This window comes from Scyliorhinus torazame, chromosome 3 (assembly GCF_047496885.1).
Source record: "Scyliorhinus torazame isolate Kashiwa2021f chromosome 3, sScyTor2.1, whole genome shotgun sequence".
In the NCBI taxonomy this organism is placed as follows: Eukaryota; Metazoa; Chordata; class Chondrichthyes; order Carcharhiniformes; family Scyliorhinidae; genus Scyliorhinus; species Scyliorhinus torazame.
Window position 1 is genome coordinate 199605814 of NC_092709.1, and position 21989 is coordinate 199627802.

At 42.2% G+C, this 21989-nt stretch overlaps 1 protein-coding gene across 1 annotated transcript in view; it reads right to left on the bottom strand.

The window, feature by feature from the left end:
- Window positions 1-21989, bottom strand: part of txk (TXK tyrosine kinase) — a 104229-nt gene that overhangs the window by 54659 nt on the left and 27581 nt on the right. The window contains exons 2-3 of the mRNA XM_072497936.1: window positions 973-1021; window positions 775-871 (exon numbers count right to left, since the gene is read on the bottom strand). Of these exons, the coding sequence (XP_072354037.1) occupies window positions 775-871; window positions 973-1021 (146 nt within the window). The remainder of the gene's footprint in view (window positions 1-774; window positions 872-972; window positions 1022-21989) is intronic.

Consider the following 21989-nt stretch of genomic DNA (forward strand, 5'->3'; position numbering starts at 1 on the left):
AGAGTGTTTAAAAAAAATAAAATCTGCAATACATACTTGGAAATTTATTTTATTTTATCTCAACATGGATCCAGAGGTCTTCCCCTGGTGGATACAGGGTGAGTTGGCAAGGTGGGTGTAAGGCAAAGGGTGGTGAGTGAGAACATGGCTTAGAGTGAGTTGACACTAAGTTGGCATCAGAGCAATAAATGGTATGGTAGGGGCAGAGATTGGCATGATGGGTTTGAGGGATCATAAGGGGATGGGCGGGGTAGATGAGGTAGGTTGGCATGAATGGGAAATGGGGAGTGGGCGGCGTGGTGATGCAATGTGAGGATTGAGGACTGTTTTATGTTTCTCTGTTTAAAAAAAAAACACTTTGAATCGGTGCTGCTGCACCAAGGCAGGTCTTCCACCCAACCCACCTCCACATTCAGCATCATCCGCACTTGTTCAAGAGTCACCTGGCCCAACACCCAGGGAACCCCGTTATTCCAGAATAAAAATTTGACCTTTCGGCACACTTTCTCCCAGGCAACAGGGAGTGTGGTTTACAGAGCCGGGAAATGTCCTGACTCTGCACTCGCAATCCAAGCTAAGGGGCTGGATTTTTCAGCTCGCTGCAAGATCACCACAGGCGGGATGCGGACCATGTAAAGGTTCGTTGACCTCGGGCGGGAATTTCCAGTTGCTGGGCGGATGCAGCCGGAAAGTCCCGCCCTAAGACTCTTATAATGCGCATGTGTCATCCCATATAAATATAACCTGAACATATATCAAAAGAAAATCACCTACTCGGTAAATATTTGAAGGATATGATGCCTGGCGGTCATTCATAGCATAACCATCCATGAGATCAGTATCATCTAAACTCACTTGAGTTGTCACTGCACTGAAATTTAATAACAAAAATAAACAAATTATAGGCACCGTACACTCAAGATTGATAGAAAAATATTTTTATTTGGATGGTATTTGAAACATCAGACTTACCGTTTCTGGACAGAACAGCAACAGCAAAACACTGACTGGATGTTATGGTCTGTAAAAATATGAGATTTCAATGCAACAACACTTTTTCAACTGCAAATTAACGTACATTTCAGGAAAAATCAAAAGCAAAATACAGCAGATAACGGGAATTTGAAACTAAAATAGAAAATTCTGAGCAAAGATGTCCAATGTGTTTCCAGCATTTTATACTTTTCAGTTAACTTCAAGTTAACACCACACTAAAAAGTATTTCACTCACATGCTAGCTCATCTAATCAATTTATGATTGCGTCGGGCAGCATGGTAGCATGGTGGTTAGCACAATTGCTTCACAGCTCCAGGGTCCCAGGTTCGATTCCGGCTTGGGTCACTGTCTGTGCGGAGTCTGCACATCCTCCCCGTGTGTGCGTGGGTTTCCTCCGGGTGCTCCGGTTTCTTCCCACAGTCCAAAGATGTGCAGGTTAGGTTGGCCATGATAAATTGCCCTTAGTGTCTAAAATTGCCCTGAGTGTTGGGTGGGGTTACTGGGTTATGGGGATAGGGTGGAGGTGTTGACCTTGGGTAGGGTGCTCTTTCCAAGAGCCGGTGCAGACTCGATGGGCCGAATGGCCTCCTTCTGCACTGTAAATTCTATCTATGAAACATCATAAATACATTTGGTAGTCTGACTATTGTTCCAATCCAATTTAGACTGGAATATAATTTAATCTCAAGTCTTATTCCAAAATACTCACTGTAGGTTATTTTTTAAATGCCAAAAGCTTTAAGTAATATATTTAAGTAGGATGCTCTTTCAAGGGCCGGTGCAGACTCAATGGGCCGAATGGCCTCCTTCTGCACTGTAAAATGCATTCGTGTATATCAATATTCCACTCATACATCTTTAAACTTAGTCCGACCAGTTGAGCTAATCACACAGATTGCTTGTACATTTGAACAGAGGGAGGCTCCATAGTAAAGTTAAAATATGAAAAGTGTATTCTCACCTATAGCAGCGTATAATTTCATTGTCGATTAGTTGATTATAAGGGAAGGGCGTTAAAACAACAAATGCTGACTCTATACATTGATAAAGTATATGTTGACCTTTTCCTTCACCAAATTTCAGCAACTACCAATAAATGATCAATCATTTTGAACATTTTTTAAATTATGGCTAATCAGACAGTTCGTATTGCATTGTATTATGATCCCAAACCAGATCCCAACAGTGGCTAGGACACTGGACAGGATCCCCAATATTTTATTTTACTTTTGTAAGACTGAAGAAAGGATAGCTTACTCTAGGAGTGATTACACGGAAAATAGGGATATGGTGTATTAAAACAAACTTTATTATGAACACAGTATTAGAATACCTTTAACATCACACAAGAAAATAACTTGCAATTACCCCTTAAACAATGCTAATCAATAGAGTGAATACAGCAGCCTTAAACTGCTATCTCTATTCCCACTCAAACAACAAAGAAACCATCTCAGCTCTAATTCACTTTCAAATATAGTTAACACTCAGGAATACCTGCTTTACAGCGATGTCTGGAGACTCTACTTTGAGACAAAGAGATCTTTTGACATTGCTTTAAAGAAAAGACCTGAATCCTGTCAGAACCATGCAGAAACGGGCTGCTCCAGCTTGTTTCCTCTCCCCTTCTAAACTTACTCTTCAGAACTACTTGGAAAGAACTCCTAATCTAGCTACAGATTAACTATTTAACTGAACTAAGATGCTTGACTTCTGCTTACAACTCCCACTAACATTCAACTAAAACACTGCTTTCCTGCAAAATGCCTGATATCTTGGCTCCTCCCAATAACCACATCATCCTATCAAGCTGAAATCCCCCACCCCTCCATCCAAACAAAACTCCATTAGCCCAAGCGTCCACCATGCCCCAATTGAACCTCTAACTCCCAAAACCTTTCAAACCAGGATTCCTTAAAAATGCCACTCCAGCAGTCATACACTCACCAACCAAGGCTTTCAACCCCCTCTGCACCAAACACTCACACACGTCTGAAATTCATCACAACTGGACAAAGCAAATTAATAGACATTTTTTAAATCCTAATTTTATCCTTGATTTTTTGTATTTGGTCTTAACTATGAAGCAAGCTTCGACTTGAAAATCTGCTATATTTTGTGATTAAAAATTCCTTTAGCCAGCTCATAAATACCAAGTTTATTCTACATCTACAGGTGTGAAAATATAGTCAGAGGCTTAAAAGAAAAACAGGGGATGCTAGAAATACTCAGTAAGGTAGTATCTATGGAGAGCAAAACAATTAACTTTTCAAGTTGATGACCTTTCATCAGACATTTTGTTCCTCTTCTTATTTTACTTGATATTTTTGTTTCACATTTTCAACACATTAGGCTTTTGTAGTCATTAGATCAGATGTCATTGGAATCCTTGAGAGGTAAATCAATCATTTTGCTTAGGGGTGTATTATTCATTGGATTAGCTGGATGAACCCAACGTCTGTGTTGCTTCAGCTTGTGAAACCATTTTTAATAGCAGAATCATGAGCAATTAATCACATATGCATAGTTATCACTGATTCTTCATTTTAGGAAACGGTCTTTGCCATTATATTTTACTCTATTTAAATCATATCCAGCATGGGGACCAGGAAGAAATTATTCCGAAAAAATTTTAAAAAACATTTTAAGTTGTGCAGTTACAGCTATAATTATTTTGGGAAAATGTTATTTCAAAAGTGAACCCCTATTGATAAATTTTCCTCAGGAACCCAGATGAATCCATATCTTATCAAGAGATGAATTGAGTTACATCTAATTCAGAGTTTAATGTCCTGAAATTAAAATCCAAAACTAATGTGTAATGTAGGTTGAGCAGGTGCTAAAATTCATTCAGGGCCCAGATCGACCATGATTCTGTGAAGAGCCACTGAAATTTCAGAGGGGTACAGGGAACAAGAAACTCTTCTGCGCTCTGTACATTATGAAACACAAGCCACCTCTAGAACATACAGTGCAGAAGGAGGCCATTCAGCCCATTGAGTCTGCACCGACCCACTTAAGCCCTCACTTCCACCCTATCCCCGTAACCCAATAACCCCTCTAACCTTTTTGGTCACTAACGGCAATTTATCATGGCCAATCCACCTAACCTTCATTTCTTTGGACAGTGGGAGGAAACCGTGTCCACGCAGACACGGGGAGAACGTGCAGACTCCGCCCAGCCAGTGACCCAGCGGGAAATTGAACCTGGGACCCTGGCGCTGTGAAGCCACAGTGCTATCCACTTGTGCTACCGTTCTGCCCTCTAATCATTTCCTTGCATCACTCACCAACTACATTCTCACCCCTACCTTTTCTGTATCTGTCCCTGGAAAAATCTGGCTCACAATTCACTTACAACTATACTTCCAATCCCAACTAACTCACCCATGACCCTCCATTCTCCACAACATTTCTACAGCTACTAATTGGCTCAAATATGCCCTCGCCCCTACCTTTGATGTCCTATTTCCCATTATTGCCATTATTCTCACCATTTTCTGGCCATTATCTCTGGTATGGACCTCAACTCCTCTCCTTCAAGTTCAGACTTGAAAGGCCTTCTTCATGGTTGCTGAATTATCGAATGCTTATCCGACATCCACTACTGGATGTGCAAATATTTCAATTAAATATTGGGAAGACAAACTCTGTTCCAAACTCTATTCCCTAGTTACTTACACCATTGGCTCCCAGCAACAGTCTGAGATTATGTCAATTTGTTCACAACATTGGCTCACATTCAATCTTGAGATAAGCTTTCAACATCATATTTGTGTCACCACTAAGGCCGCCTAATATCGTAAGTTTTCATCTCTGTCTCAGCTCTTGTGTTGCTGAAACACTCATTCATGTCTTTGTTAACTCTAGACTCAACTATTCTGATGCTCTCTTGGCCAACGACCCACCATCTACCCTCTGGAAACTTGAGATCATCCAGAACTCTGATGTCCATTTCTTTGCTGTCCTACAGTTACTCTTGGTCAAGCAACATCTTAATTCTAAAATTCTCATTCTGCTTTTCAAGCCTTGCCCCTCCCTATCTTTTCAATTTCCTCTAGTCCCACAACCCTCAGAAATATCTGTGCTTAAGGAACTCATGGGGTCAGAGGAGACGCAGACTGGGGAGCTGAAACACAAATGGGAAGAGGAGTTAGGAGGAGAGATAGAGGATGGTCTCGGGCCGGATGAGTTGAGTAGAGTCAACACATCCACAACATGTGCCAGGCTCAGCCTGATACAGTTTAAGGTCGTGCACCGTGCTCACATGACAGTGGCTCGGATGAGCAGGTTTTGGGCATGCCGAAGCTTAGGGGATTTTGGCAGATGTTTGCGGATGTCATGTCCAAGGTGTTAAAAACAAGGGTGGCACCGAGTCCAGAGGTGGCGATTTTCGGAGTGTCGGAAGACCCGGGAATCCAGGAGGAGAAAGAGGCAGACATTCTGGCCTTTGCTTCCCGGGTAGCCCATGGAGATGGATATTATTAGCTTGGAGGGACTCAAAGCCCCCAAAGTCGGAGACCTGGCTATCGGACATGGTTAGCTTTCTCTGTCTGGAGAAAATCAAGTTCGGCCTGAGAGGGTCAATGTGACGGTTCGCCCGGGGGTGGCAGCCGTTCGTCGACTTCTTTCGGGAAAATTAACCGTCAGCAGAAGGGGGGGTTGGGGTTTAGTTTAGTGTAGACTAGGGTGTTTCTAAGGTGGGTCCTGTGAGGGAGGAAGAAGGCCTTTGCACTATGTTTATATTTATATGTACATTGTTTCTTCTGTTATTGTTTTAAAACCATAAATACCTCAAAAAATGTTCATTAAAAAAAAAGAAACATCTGTGCTCCTATAATTTTAGCCTACAATTTTAATTGCTCCAACATTGGTGACTGTGCATTCAGTTGCCTAGGACTCAGCTCTTGAATACCCCCCCTATACACTTTGTTGCCTTGCTGTCCTCCTTTAAAATCTTCCTTCTTTCTGGCAGCACTGTGGCACAGTGGTTAGCACTGCTGCCTCACGGTGCCGAGGTCCTAGGCTCGATCCCAGCTCTGGGTCACTGTCCGTGTGGAGTTTGCATATTCTCCCCATGTCTGTGTGGGTTTCGTGCCACATCCCAAAGATCTGCAGGGCAGGTGGACTGGCCATGTTAAATTGCCCCTTAATTGGAAAAAACGAATTGGGTACTCTCAAAAAATTTTTAAAGCTACCTCTTTGATCAGGTTTTTGGTATCGGACCCAATATCTCCTAATGTTGCTTAGAGTCATACTTTGGATTGGATTTTGTTTATTGTCACGTGTACCGAGGTACAGTGAAAAGTATTTTTCTGCGAGCAGCTCAACAGATCATTAAGTACATGAAAAGAAAAGAAAAGAAAATACATAATAGGGCAACACAAGGTACACAATGTAACTGTATAAACACCGGCATCGGGAGAAGCATACAGGGGTGTAGTGTTAATCAGGTCAGTCCATAAGAGGGTCGTTTAGGAGCCTGGTAACAGCGGGGAAGAAACTGTTTTTGAGTCTGTTCGTGCGTGTTCTCAGACTTTTGTATCTTCAGCCCGATAGAAGAAATTGGAAGAGTGAGTAAGCCGAGTGGAGAGGTCTTTGATGATGCTGCCCGCTTTGCCCAGGCAGCGGATGGTGTAGATGTAGTCAATGGATGGGAGGCAGGTTCGTGTGATGGACTGGGCGGTGTTCACAACTCTCTGTAGTTTTTTACGGTCTTGGGCCAAGCAGTTGCCATACCAGGCTGTGATGCAGCCTGATAAGATGCTTTCTATGTTGCATCTGTAAAAGTTGGGAAGAGTTAATGTGGACATGCCGAATTTCCTTAGTTTCCTGAGGAAGTATAGGCGCTGTTGTGCTTTCTTGGTGGTAGCGTCGACGTGGGTGGACCAGGGTAGATTTTTGGAGATGTTTACCCCGAGGAATTTGAAGCTGCTAACCATCTCCACCTCGGCCCTGTTCTTGCTGACAGGGGTGTGTACAGTACTTTGCTTCCTGAAGTCAATGATCAGCTCTTCAGTTTTGCTGGCATTGAGGGATAGATTGTTGTTGCTGCACCACTACAATAGGTTCTCTATCTCCCTCCTGTGTTCTGACTCGTCATTATTCAAGATCCGGCCCACTATAGTCGTATCGTCAGCAAACTTGTAGATGGAGTTGGAACCTAATTTTGCCGCGCAGTCGTGTGGGTACAGGGAGTATAGTAAGGGGCTAAGTACGCAGCCTTGCGGGGCCCCGGTATTGAGGACTATTGTGGATGAGGTGTTGTTGTTTATTCTTCCTGATTGTGGTCTGGGTCAGAAAATCAAGGATCCAGTTGCAGAGTGTGGAGCCAAGTCCTTGGTTTTAGAGCTTTGATAAGAGCTTGGCTGGGATTATGGTGTTGAAGGCGGAGCTGTAGTCAATAAATAGGAGTCTGCTGCAGGAGTCCTTGTTGTTGAGATGCTCTAGGGATGAGCACAGTAAGAAGTCTTACAACACCAGGTTAAAGTCCAACAGGTTTGTTATGAATCACTAGCTTTCGGAGCACTGCTCCTTCCTCAGGCGAATGAAGAGGTGGGTTCCAGAAACATACACATAGACAAAGTCAAAGATGCAAGACGATACTTTGAATGCGAGTCTTTGCGGGTAATTAAGTCTACAGGTCCAGACGGAGCAACTGGAGAGAGGGATAATCACAGGTTAAGGAGGTGTGAATTGTCTCAAGCCAGGACAGTTGGTAGGATTTCGCAAGCCCAGGCCAGATGGTGGGGGGTGAATGTAATGCGACATGAATCCAAGGTCTCGGCTGAGGCCGTACTAATGTGTGCGGAACTTGGCTACAGGTTTCTGCTCAGCGATTCTGCGTTGTCGCGCGTCCTGAAGGCCGCCTTGGAGGACGCTTACCCGAAGATCAGAGGCTGAATGCCCTTGACTGCTGAAATGTTCCCGACTGGGAGGGAACATTCAAAGGACAAAGAAAAGTACAGCACAGGAACAGGCCCTTCGGCCCTCCAAGCCCGTGCCGACCATGCTGCCCGACTAAACTACAATCTTCTACACTTCCTGGGTCCGTATCCCTCTATTCCCATCATATTCATGTATTTGTCAAGATGCCCCTTAAATGTCACTATCGTCCCTGCTTCCACCACCTCCTCCGGCAGCAAGTTCCAGGCACCCACTACCCTCTGTGTAAAAAACTTGCCTCGTCCATCTACTCTAAACCTTGCCCCTCGCACCTTAAACCTATGCCGCCTAGTAATTGACCCCTCTACCCTGGGGAAAAGCCTCTGACTATTCCTGCCTGCCGATTGTCGTGCGATGTCCGTTCATCCGTTGTCTCAGCGCCTGCATGAGGCGATGAGTGTAGGGCCAGGGAGATGGTGTCTGCTGTGGTCTGATAGCGGCAGTATGCAATTTGTGGTGGTGAATGCATTCTGGGAGTATAGAGGTGATGTGCTTTATGACCAACCTCTCGAAGTACTTCATTACGACTGAAGTCAGGGTCACCTGACGGTAGTCATTGAGGCACGTTGCCTGGTTCTTTTTTGGCACCAGTATGAAGGTGGTCTTCTTGAAACAGTGGGGACTTCAGAGCGGAGTAGGTTAAAGATGTCCACAAATAACTCTGCCAGTTGGTCCGTGCAGGCGCTGAGTGCACGACCAGGAATCCCGTGCGGACCCGTCGCCTTCCAGAGTTCACTTTCAGGAAGGCCGATCTGATTTTGGAAGCTGTGATGGTGGGTATGGGTGTGTTGTGGGCTGCTGGGGCACCCGACAGTGGATCGTTGGTTTCCTGCTTGAACCAAGCATAGAATGCATTGAGTTCATCGGGGAGGGGTGTGCTGCTGCTGGAGATACTGTTCAACTTCACTTTGTAGCCCGTTATGTTGTTTAGGCCTTGCCACAACAGCCAAGAGTCTGTAACGCTAGTCTGTGACTCTAGCTTGGTTTGATATTCTCTTTTTGTTTTACAACACCCCTATGAAGCACCTTGGAATGTTTCCTTACCTTCAAGATGCTATATAAATATAAGTAGTTGTCATCTGGGGAGTTCCTGCATTAGTCCAGAAATTTTACCCAAAACACCCTTAGAAAACTTCCTGCAGGACTGAATTCTTTCCTATTAATGCTCATGTATGTTCAATTGAAGGCTTTTGAATGTCTCCACAAGTTAAAGAGGAGGATGAAGCAAAATAAGATGTTGGCTTGATATTACATGGGGGAATCAGGCTGAATCTAAAATGTACAGAGGAGAGGTGAGAATAGAAATAAGATAGGCAAAGACACAATATGACAGCTCACATAAAAAGAACTTCATAGGTGTTCTGTAAGCCTATTAACTATAAAAGAGTTGGCATAGGAGTGGTGGGATCAATTAGGGACAAAAATAGAGAACTGGTGGAGGCAGAAGACCATTGTTGAGGTACTAATCAAATATTTTGCATTGGTGTTTACCAAGGAGGAAAGGTTTTCCAAAGCTGTGGTAAATGAAATCGTTGTTAGTTAACTGGATAAGATAAAAGTAAAGATGGACAACTAGAAAGGCTGGTACTTAAAGTAGATAAGTCAGCTGGTCTGGATGAGATGAATTCTGGAACAGGGGGCTGAGGGAAAGATGGGTTTGTGGAGGTGCCAACCACAATCTTCCTATTCCTTAGATACAAGGGTGGTGCCAGAGGGCTGGAGGATTGCAAATGTTACACACTTGTTCAAAGAAAGAGAAGGATAAACCTGCAAATTATAGGTCAGTCAGTTTCATATTGATGGTCTGGACATTTTTAGAAACAATCTGAGGAAAAATGAACAACCGCTTGAACAAGCATGGACTAATCATAGAATCCCTGCAGTGCAGAAGGAGGCCATTCGGCCCTTCGAGTCTACACTGACCCATTGAAAGGGCACTTTACCCATGTCCACTCCACCCTATCCCCATAACCTAACCTGCATACCCCATGGACACGAAGGAGCAATTTATCACAGCCAATCCAGCTAACTCACACATATTTGGACTGTGGGAGGAAACTGGAGCACCCAGAGGAAACCCATGCAGACATGGGGCGAAAGCACAAACTCCACACACACAGTCACCCAAGGTTGGAATTGAACCCAGGTCCCTGGCACTGTGAGGCAACAATGCTAACCACTGTGCCACCGTGCTGCCCATAAATAAAGGAGGTCGCATGGATTTGTTAAGGCCGTCTGACAAAATATCATGCATTAGGTTTGATAACAAAATAGAAGCCTCTGCAATAAAAGGAGCAGCAGCAATATGGATGCAAAATAGGCTCAGGGATACAAAACAGGGATGTAAAAAGGAAATGCTGGATAAACACAGAATGTCTGACAACATCCGTGGAGAGTGAAACAGGGCTAACATTTCGAGTCCATATGACACTTCTTCAGATTCCCAGCATCCAGTGTTTTGCTTTTAGTTATATAAAACAGGGAGTTGTGGTGAGCATGTTTTCTCGGACTGGACAGAGGTATTCACTGGAGTTCCCGAGGCTTACTATGAGGATCGCTGCTGCTTTGATATGCATTAATGATTGGCCTTAGGTGAACAGGGCACAATTTCAAAATGTTCAAATGGCATAATGGTGGAAGTGCAGTAAACGGTGAGGATAGGCTGCAAAAGCTGGGGTATCTCTACTATAGAGCAGAGGAGATTTGATAGAGGTGTTTAAATCATGAAAGATTTAGATAGAATAAATAAAGAGGAACCTGCAAGTGGGTGAAGGATCAATAACCAGTGGACACAGATTTTAGGTGATTGATAAAAGAACAAGAGGGGATACAAGGAAAACAAATTTAGACAACAGATTAGGATTTGAAATGTGCTGCCTTATAGGGTGGTGGGTATAAAAGCAATATCAGCTTTCAAAAGAGAATTAGATAAATGCTTGAAGGAGAAACAATTGCAAGAGAATGGGCAAAGAGTCAGTAATGACTCAGTGATAATGAATGCCAGAGTGGGTAATTTCCTTTAATTAGACCTGGTATGTCTTCATTAGTAGTTGAAGAGTGAAAGATATAGATCATATGATTTTTACCCAAATAACAATTACTTTAAGTAGCACACATATTTGAAGCATGTAAGAGTTACAGCCATGGCAACTTTACACCTGATTATCCATGATCATTTGCATTAGTTCAAAAGCCCATTCACCTGAAACAATTCACACCTATCAGATTTGCCATGCCCCTAGGCAGTTTCCACCAGTTGAGTCTGTTTGGGCTGTTCATCACATTGCCCCAAAACTTTAAGTGCACAGGATCCTGCGGTCGCATAAATCCATCTTTAATGATCTTTCACTGCAATGAACAATATTCAATTGCAGCCTCACTCAGATATTATCTGTTTCTCATACTTTAAATTACTTCAAAATTAGTTAATTGATTTACCCTTGGCTCAGTGAACAGTCCTCCAAGCCTGTGCCGATCATGATGCCTATCTAAACTAAAACCTTCTGCACTTCCGGGGTCCACATCCCTCTATTCCCATCCTATTCATGTATTCGTTGCTATCATATCTGTTTCCACCACCTCCCCCTGCAGCACTTCCCAGACACTCACCACCCTCTGTGTAAAACAACTTGCCTTGCAAATCTCCTCTAAAGTTTCCCCCTCACATCTTAAACGTATGTCCCCTAGTACTTGAATTTTCTACCCTGGGGAAAAAGCACCTGACCATCCACTCTGTCCATGCCACTTGTAATTTTGTAAACCTCTATCAGATCGTGCCTCAACCTTTGTCGTTGCAGTGAAAACAATCCAAGTTTATCCAACCTTGCCTCATAGCTAATACCCTCCAGATCAGGCAATATCTTGGTAAACTCTTCTGTACCCACTCCAAGCATCCACATCCTTCTGGTAGTGTGGCAACTAGAATTGTACACAATATCCCAAATGCGGCCTGATTAACATTCTGTACAGCTGCAGTGTGATTTGCCAATTTTTATACTTAATGCCCTGACTGATGAAGGCCAGCATGCTATACGTCTTCTTGACTGCCTTATTCACCTGCGTTGCCCCTTTCAATGATCCGTGGACCTGTACGCCCAAATCTCTCTGCCTGTCAACACTCTTAAGGGTTCTGCCATTCACTGTATAATTCCTACCTGTATTAGACCTTCCAAAATGCATTACCTCACATTTGTCTGGATTAAATATCATCTGCCATTTCACTGCCCAAGTCTCCAATCCTGCTGTATCCTCTGACAATCCACTTCACTATCCGCAACGCCACCAATCTTTGTGCCATCCACAAACTTACTAATCAGACCAGCTACATTTTCCTCCAAATCATTTATATATAAAATGAACAAAAGTCCCAGCACTGATTCCTGTGGAACACCACTAGTCACAGCTTTCCAGTCAGAAAAGCACTCTTCCACCGCTACCCTCTGACTTCTATGACCAAGCCTGTTTAGCATCCATCTTGCCAGCTCACCTCTGACCCCATGTGACTTCCCCTTTGCACCAGTTTGCCATGAAGGACCTTGTCAAAGGCTTTACTGAAGTCCATGTTGACAACATCCACTGCCTTTCCTTCATCATTCATCTTAGTCACTTCCTCAAAAAACTCAATCAACTTAGTACGTCTCCTCTTCACAAAAACATGCTGCCTATTGATAATAACTCCATTTGTTTCCAAATGTAAGTAAATCCTGGTCCTAATAATCTTCTCCAGTAATTTCCCTACCACTGACATAAGATTTACCGGCCTATAATTTCCTGGATTATCCCTGCTATCCTTCTTAAACAACGGAACAACATTAGCGATTCTCCATTCCTCTGGGACCTGATCTGTAGCTAATGAGGATGCAAAGATTTCTCTCCAAGCCCAGCAATTTCCTTCCTCGTCTCCCTCAGTATTCTGGGTAGTCTCAGGTAGATCCCATCAGGCCCTGGGGACATATCTACTTTAATGCTTTTTAAGATGCCCAACACCCCCTCCTTTTTGATATCGACATACCCCAGACTATCTACACACCTTTCCCTCGACTCATCACCCACCAAGTCCTTCACTTTGATGAATAGTGATGCAAAGTACTCATTTAATACCTCGCACATTTCCTCTGGCTTCACACATAGATTCCCTCCATCCTTTCCCTGGCTACCCTCTTGTTCTTATATAAAGTGCCTTGGTATTCTCCTTATATCTCTTTGCCAAGGACTTTTCATGACCCTTTTTAGCCGTCCCAACTCCTTTCTTTATGTTCTTCAAGGGTTTTGTCTGTTCTCAGTCAATTGAAAACTGTTGATTAGCCTCTTTATTTATTCAGCTGCAGTAGTTATTTGAACAGATTTTCAGTTTAAAGTTCACTTAAATTCAGCCATTTGACCCATTGGCCATGTTATTGAGAATAGATTTCAATCCTAATGCAACATGATTGCACAGGTTCACAGGACATTCCAAGTTTGCTCAGAAATGTAAGCACAACTTCAACTTAGCAAAACTGTACAGTGTCCAGCACATTGTGGGTGAATTTTCCAGTTTACATCACGAGAAACTCCATGCTGTAATTTCCATCTGGCCCGAGTGTGGGCCTCTGGGTCTTCCCATCACCTGTTCACCACTGGTTCAGGACAGTCATCTTTTACGGGAACAGGCAGCTTGCCTCAACCATGTAAATAACTCCATCTTTGGTACATAGTTGGATGTTCTGTCTGCTGTACCTGCGTTAATAGAGTGAGGCCGTTGGAATTTAAGCCTCAATGAGTTTTATCCTCGAGTTTCAAGCAGATTGTCAGATTAAGTATAAAGTCAATGTCTATGTTGCGAATTAAATGATATAATTAATTTGTCAGAGTGAGCGCCAACTCCCTTATTGAAACACAATCATCAGGTAAAAACATGACCGAACAGAGGGCTACGATTTTATGCCTTTTCATAAGTTTCTTACTCCAGCTTGTTTATCTCAAATCACTCTCATGAGTCTCTACTACCTGGGTCATCAAAATGATGTAACTTTGCCAAGAGAACTAGGTAACTTTCACTAATGTGTTCAAGAAATGAGCAACAAACCCTGTCCAGTAATTGCTTTTAACTGCAGGTCTTCTCTTAAATCCCTGTAAGTTTGTACGCCGGTATGCAAATTGTCTCAGGCTCATTTTAAGTTTGAAGTGTCAGGCAGAGGGGTTCGTTTAGCACAGTGGCTTTTCACAGTAACTTCATTGAAGCCTACTTGTGACAATAAGCAATTAATATTATTTATTTTAACACAGGTGAGCAACCAAATAAATGAATTATACAGTCCTATTGAATATTTATCAATTTAAAATAGACATTCTTCCAACAAACTCCTCAAACATTTTTGGAGCTTTCCATTCCTGTAGGGATGGAAGAGGGAAGAAAGTAGACCTTCTTCCCCGATTCTTAATTATTTAGTAAGTGAACAATCTAGTAAGGCTCATCCCACATTCCTGCAGAAGTTGAAAATTCTGTCCTATGTTATGAGCCAGGGTTTAGAGAACCCCAAAGTGTATCATGGAGTTCACCTGACCCACAACTTTTAATAGATTGTGGTATGGGGAGCACACGGCCCACTCTAAAGGTGTGGTACAGCAGAAATGGAAAAGTATTTTTAAAAAAAAAACAATGTTTATTCTATGAACTCAAGTCAACCTTTCTAAAACATAGTGAACATCTTAGCAACCATCAAGTCAAATACAACCCCCAAAGACTACAATACTAAGTAATCCTTTAAGCTTTCCTTTTAACATCCATAAGACTTAAAAACACCTTTGTACAGAAAGACATCAGGCTTACATTCACTACTGAGAACATATATAATTCTGAATTCACCAAATGATCAAGAGATAGTCTTTTCATGGCAGAGAGGTCAACAGTACACCTGCTTTGTCTGGCTTCAGCTCCAACACTGAAAACGAAACTAAAACACACCCTGCAGCAAACAGCCTAAAACGAACGTAAAAAGCTGACAGACAGCCCAGCTCCACCCACTCTCTGACATCATTACAGTAGTAAACACCCATTTCTTAAAGGTACTCTCACTACAGATATTTATATACACACCCATTTATAAGCACACATTTCTTAAGGTACTCTCACATGACACCTCCCCCCAAGAAAAAAAAACCATTAACTTCAGGATGGTTTCATTTTTCACCTTTTCACTATCCTTTAAGAAATGCGCACAATAAACATACTTTTTTGTTTAAAAAAAAACAACACACACAAACAGGGACAATAATATAGTCCATTTTTGTTCTTCTTCCTTCCTTCCTGATTGACAGTCGCTTTGAACAAGAAGGTCTCTGCACGATCTGGCCATTTCTCTACGCCTCGGCATTTCTCTTTAAAGTCAGATACTTCAGTTCAATCTGATCGCAGAGTCCCTTGTAATTCTCCAACACAGGAGCATTGGTTATCACAGCTTTCAGGCCGTCAAATGCCTGTTGAAAGTCCGCTGTCCCCTGAAATTTTTGACGTGTCTTCAGCAAGTCCATCAGAGGAGCAATCACGCTACAAAGCTTTTGCACAAATGTTCGATCAAATCCACTCATGCCAAGAAACCGCATTATTTCCTTTTGTCTCGAGAGTATTGAAAACTCTTCAATAACTGTTGGTTTCACATCCCGTGGGACCATTCAACCCTGTCCGATTGTATGGCCAAGGAAAGTGACTTGGGCTTTTCCAAATTCACTTTTGTCTAGGTTTATCACCAAACCCGCCTCCTGAAGTCAATCACTTAACTCCATCAGATGTTTTAAATGTTCTTTCCATGTCTGGCTGAAAATTACCAGATCGTCGATGTCTACCGCACAATTGGGTAATCCTTAAACAACTTTGTTAGTTAACCATTGAAATGTGGCTGGTGCGCTTTTCATGCCAAATGGCATAACTTTGAATTGGTATATACCACCTGGAGTCACAAAAGCTGAAATCTCCTTCGCCCTTTCGGATAAAGGTAACCTTTTAAAGCCAGTAACCTTTAAGTAAATCCAGTTTGGAAATAAAAGCTGATTGTCCCACATTCTCAATGCAATCCTCCAAACGTGGGATAGGATAAGAGTCTGTTCTTGTAACTGCATTAACCTTTCTATAGTCCACACACAACCGTTGGGTCATCTAGATAAGGTACCATCACTATGGGTGAGCTCCATTTGCTGCAACCCACTTCAATTATGCCACTTTTAAGCATACTCTCAATTTCTTTGCTAACCTGTGCCAATTTTAAAGGGTTAAATCTGTATGGATGTTGTTTGATTGGAACAGCATTTCCCACATCTACATCATGTATAGCCATTTTAGTACTTCCCAATTTATCTCTACGGAATTGCCCATGTGATATCAATAAGTCTTTCAGGCCAGTTCGTTTTTCCTCTGGAAGGTAACTCAACAATTTATCCCAATTTTTAAGAACATCCTCATTTTCCAATTTAATTTGAATCATAGTTTGAATGTCAAATTCACAGGCATCTGGATTTGGTTTGTCACTTTAAGTTAGAATCATTAAAACCTCCTCCTTTTTCTCTCCTTCCCTTTCAAAGTACCTTTTAAGCGTATTGACATGACACACTCGATGAGTCTTCCTTCTATCTGGTGTTTTTACCACATAATCTGATAAGGTCCACAAAACCTAGCTTTTATAGGTTCACCTACCACTGGTAACAATAGTAAAACTTTATCTCCACTGGGAAAACTACGAACTTTGGATTTCTTATCCACGACCCGTTTCATCACATTTTGTGCAACTTTTAAATGTTGTCTAGCCAATTAATTGCTCTATTTAATCATTCCCTAAAATTTGACATGTAATCCACTAATGTAAGTTCTGATTTCTCACTCACCAATTTTTCCTTAATCAATTTAAGTGGTCCTCTTACCTCATGACCAAAAATTAGTTCAAAAGGACTGAATTTGGTTGACTCATTAGGTGCATTCCTAATTGCAAACAGTACGAATGGAATTCCTTTATCCCAATCCTCTGGATAATCTTTAAAATAAGCCCTCAACATTGTCTTTAATGCCTGATGCCACCTTTCTAACGCTCCCTGCGATTCTGGATGGTACGCAGTTGATTTAAATTGTTTTATTCCTAAGCTATCCATAACTTCTTTGAATAACCTTGAGGTCAAATTTGACCCTTGATCCAATTGTATTTCTGTGGGTAGTCCACATCTAGTAAAGAATTTAAGTAAATCCTCCACAATCTTTTTAGTTGTAATATTACGTACTGGAATGGCCTCTGGAAACCTAGTAGACACATCCATTATCATCAAAAGATATTGATTCCCACTTTTTGTTTTAGGAAGCGGTCCTACGCAATTAATTCGGACCCTTGTAAAAGGTTCCTCAAATGCTGGAATGGATATTAAGGGCACTGGTTTTATAACTGCTTGAGGTTTCCCTATCACTTGACATGTGTGATATGATTGACAAAATTTAACTACATCTTTATGTAGTCCAGGCCAATAAAAATGTTTTTGTATTTTAGCTTAAGTTTCCTTATTCCCACTGGTACCTCATGTGCAACTCGCAACACCTCCTTTCTATACCCTACCGACAATACTACTTGATGAACTTCTGCCCACTTTTCATTCATCTGCATATGTAAAGGTCTCCAATTTCTCATCAAGATATCACTTTTACAGTAATAACACTCTGGTATACACTCGATTCCTCTTTCGTGTATGCTTTCTGATAAATCCATTTTATTTCTATATCTTATTGTTGTAACTCCGACAATTTTCCTGAACTAAAAATATCCGCCTCATCCTCCACCTGTTCTTGTTCTTTTTCAACCATCTGATCAAAAATCGTTTGTGATAATTGCACTTCAACTTCATCTTCACTCTTTGATTTCTCCTCTTGTCTAAACCTATGACTTTGCTACCTTGTTACTACACAATCCGGAAAAATCCCAGGATATTCGTCCTTCAACACTTCAGTTGTCTGATTTTCCACTGGCTTATCAACGACAGTAGGCATCACTCCCACCTGCGATCCAGCTATATCATTACCCAAGATAAACTGTATTCCAGGACAAGATAGTTTCTCTATTACTCCTACCACCACTCTTCACTGGACTTTCCAACCTTACCTTATTTAATGGAACATTACTCCTCTCACCCTGAATTCCACAGATTACCACCTTTTCTGGCGACATTCTTCCCAAACTACATAACTCCTCATCTCTTACCATTAAAGATTGACTAGCTCCCATATCTCTTAAAATTGTGACTTCCTTACCTGCTCCTCCTGATACACGAGTAAACTTTACCCACACAAGTAAATTCTTCAAATACATCTGGCACCTTCTTATCAATCACCTCTTGATCAGGCTGTACAATCTTTTGCATCTCCTTCGCTTCACTTGGGCTTTCCTTTACCACTTTAACAAACCCCACTGTCTTATCCTGTTTTACCACATCAGCCTTCCCAGTGCTTTTCTTCAACCACCAACACTGTGACCTTACATGGCCTAGTTTATTACAGTGAAAACATTTGAAACTTTTAATTTCTCTTCCACCGTCCTGGATTTCTTGTTTAATCTGAGGTACACTCTCCTTATTATCTCCCATCAGATCACCTTTACCTTTACCACTTGCGTATTTCTCATGTCCCCAGTTTCTATCCCTCACAGGCTGAAACTGATGTCGTAAACCAAACTTTGATTTATGAAATAATTCATAATCATCTGCCATTTCTGCTGCTAATCTCGCAGTTTGAACCCTCTGTTCTTCCACATGAGTTCTCACTACATCAGGAATTGAATTTTTAAACTCTTCCGAAAGTATAATGTCTCTGAGCTTCATACATTTGGTCTATTTTCAAAGCCCTTATCCACCTATCAATATTACTCTGTTTGAGCCTTTCAAACTCCATGTATGTTTGACCAAATTCTTTCCTTAAATGTCTAAACCTTTGTCTGTAGGCTTCAGGCACTAGTTCATATGCACCTAAGATGGATTTTTTCACCTCCTCATACGTCCCAGACAGCTCCACCAGCTTTGTTTGAATCAGTAATACCCACATGTCCTGTGGCCATTTCATTTGTTTAGCTACCTTCTCAAATGAAATGAAAAAGGCTTCCACCTCCTTCTCGACAAACCTTGGCAATGATTGGACATATTTAAATAGATTCCCACCAAGCCTTCAACTATGATGCTCTTTCTCGCTATCCTCATCACGATCCTCCAACTGTACGTTTCCCTTTACGTCTACCAATTTTAACTGACTGTTATGTTTCACAGCCATTTTCTGACGTTCAAACTCTCACTCTTTTTCCATTTCCTCTCTATCTCTTTCTTTCTTTCTTCTCTCTCCTTTTCTTTTTCCCTGATCTGTATCACCCTTTCTCCTTCTTTTTTTCTCAATACATATTCAAACTGCTTTAATTCTTTTTCATGTTCAAGTTGCTTAATCTGCAATTGGATCTTTGCCATTTCTAATGAGTCAGACTGTATCTCAGGCAACTTTAAATGCTTAGCCACCACCATAATTATATAATCGTTTCTCATTTTGTCAGGTAATATTAACTGCAATGTTTTTGCCAAATCTAACATTCTGCTTTTAGTCTCTGTCCGTAAGGTACTGCGTGTGACCGTCTCCACCCCAAAAAACCTCTGAGCCTCAGAAAGAGCCATTGTCCACAATACACTCCCCACTTAAACTAGAATACCACACCTGAAAAGCAACCACAATATGCTCACCCCTCACTGTCTTTAAGTTCACAAAGCCAATCCAATTAGATAGACTTTTATCCCGCTCAAGCCCTCAATTTGTTATGGGCCAGGGTTTAGAGAACCCCAAAGTGCATCATGGAGTTCACCTGACCCACAACTTTTAATAGATTGTGGTATGGGGAGCACACGGCCCACTCTAAAGGTGTGGTACAGCAGAAATGGAAAAGTATTTTTAAAAACAAAACAATGTTTATTCTATGAACTCAAGTCAACCTTTCTAAAACATAGTGAACATCTTAGCAACCATCAAGTCAAATACAACCCCCAAAGACTACAACACTAAGTAATCCTTTAAGCTTTCCTTTTAACATCCATAAGACTTAAAAACACCTTTGTACAGAAAGACATCAGGCTTACATTCACTACTGAGAACATTTATAATTCTGAATTCACCAAATGATCAAGAGATAGTCTTTTCATGGCAGAGAGATCAACAGTACACCTGCTTCAGATTTCTGGATAACTGGGGCTCTTTCTGGGGAAGGTGGGACCTCTACAGACAGGATGGTCTACATCTGAACCTGAGGGGCACAAATATCCTGGGGGGGAGATTTGTTAGTGCTCTTTGGGGGGGGTTTAAACTAATGCAGCAGGGGCATGGGAACCTGGATTGTAGTTTTAGGGTAAGGGAGAATGAGAGTATAGAGGTCAGGAGCACAGATTTGACGTCGCAGGAGGGGGCCAGTGTTCAGGTAGGTGGTTTGAAGTGTGTCTACTTCAATGCCAGGAGTATACGAAATAAGGTAGGGGAACTGGCAGCATGGGTTGGTACCTGGGACTTCGATGTTGTGGCCATTTCGGAGACATGGATAGAGCAGGGACAGGAATGGATGTTGCATGTTCCGGGGTTTAGGTGTTTTAGTAAGCTCAGAGAAGGAGGCAAAAGAGGGGGAGGTGTGGCGCTGCTAGTCAAGAGCAGTATTACGGTGGCGGAGAGGATGCTAGATGGGGACCCATCTTCAGAGGTAGTATGGGCTGAGGTTAGAAACAGGAAAGGAGAGGTCACCCTGTTGGGAGTTTTCTATAGGCCTCCAAATAGTTCGAGGGATGTAGAGGAAAGGATGGCGAGGATGATCCTGGATAAGAGCGAAAGTAACAGGGTAGTTATTAGGGGAGACTTTAATTTTCCAAATATTGACTGGAAAAGATATAGTTCGAATACATTAGATGGGTCGTTTTTTGTACAGTGTGTGCAGGAGGGTTTCCTGACACAATATGTTGACAGGCCAACAAGAGGCGAGGCCACGTTGGATTTGGTTTTGGGTAATGAACCAGGCCAGGTGTTGGATTTGGAGGTAGGAGAGCACTTTGGGGACAGTGACCACAATTCGGTGACGTTTACGTTAATGATGGAAAGGGATAAGTATACACCGCAGGGCAAGAGTTATAGCTGGGGGAAGGGCAATTATGATACCATTAGATGTGACTTGGGGGGTTAAGGTGGAGAAGTAGGCTGCAAGTGTTGGGCACACTGGATAAGTGGAGCTTGTTCAAGGATCAGCTACTGCGTGTTCTTGATAAGTATGTACCGGTCAGGCAAGGAGGAAGGTGTCGAGCGAGGGAACCGTGGTTTACCAAGGAAGTGGAATCTCTTGTTAAGAGGAAGAAGGAAGCCTATGTGAAGATGAGGTGTGAAGTTTCAGTTGGGGCGATGGATAGTTACAAGGTAGCGAGGAAGGATCTACAGAGAGAGCTAAGACGAGCAAGGAGGGGACATGAGAAGTATTTGGCAGGAAGGATCAAGGAAAACCCAAAAGCTTTCTATAGGTATGTCAGGAATAAGCGAATGACTAGGGAAAGAGTAGGACCAGTCAAGGACAGGGATGGGAAGTTGTGTGTGGAGTCTGAAGAGATAGGCGAGATACTAAATGAATATTTTTCGTCAGTATTCACTCAGGAAAAAGATAATGTTGTGGAGGACAATGCGGAGACCCAGGCTAATAGAATAGATGGCATTGCGGTACGTAGGGAAGAGGTGTTGGCAATTCTGGACAGGCTGAAAATAGATAAGTCCCCGGGTCCTGGTGGGATTTATCCTAGGATTCTCTGGGAGGCCAGGGAAGAGATTGCTGGACCTTTGGCTTTGATTTTTATGTCATCATTGGCTACAGGAATAGTGCCAGAGAACTGGAGGATAGCAAATGTGGTCCCTTTGTTCAAAAAGGGGAGCAGAGACAACCCTGCCAACTATAGACCGGTGAGCCTCACGTCTGTAGTGGGTAAAGTCTTGGAGGGGATTATAAGAGACAAGATTTATAATCATCTAGATAGGAATAATATGATCAGGGATAGTCAG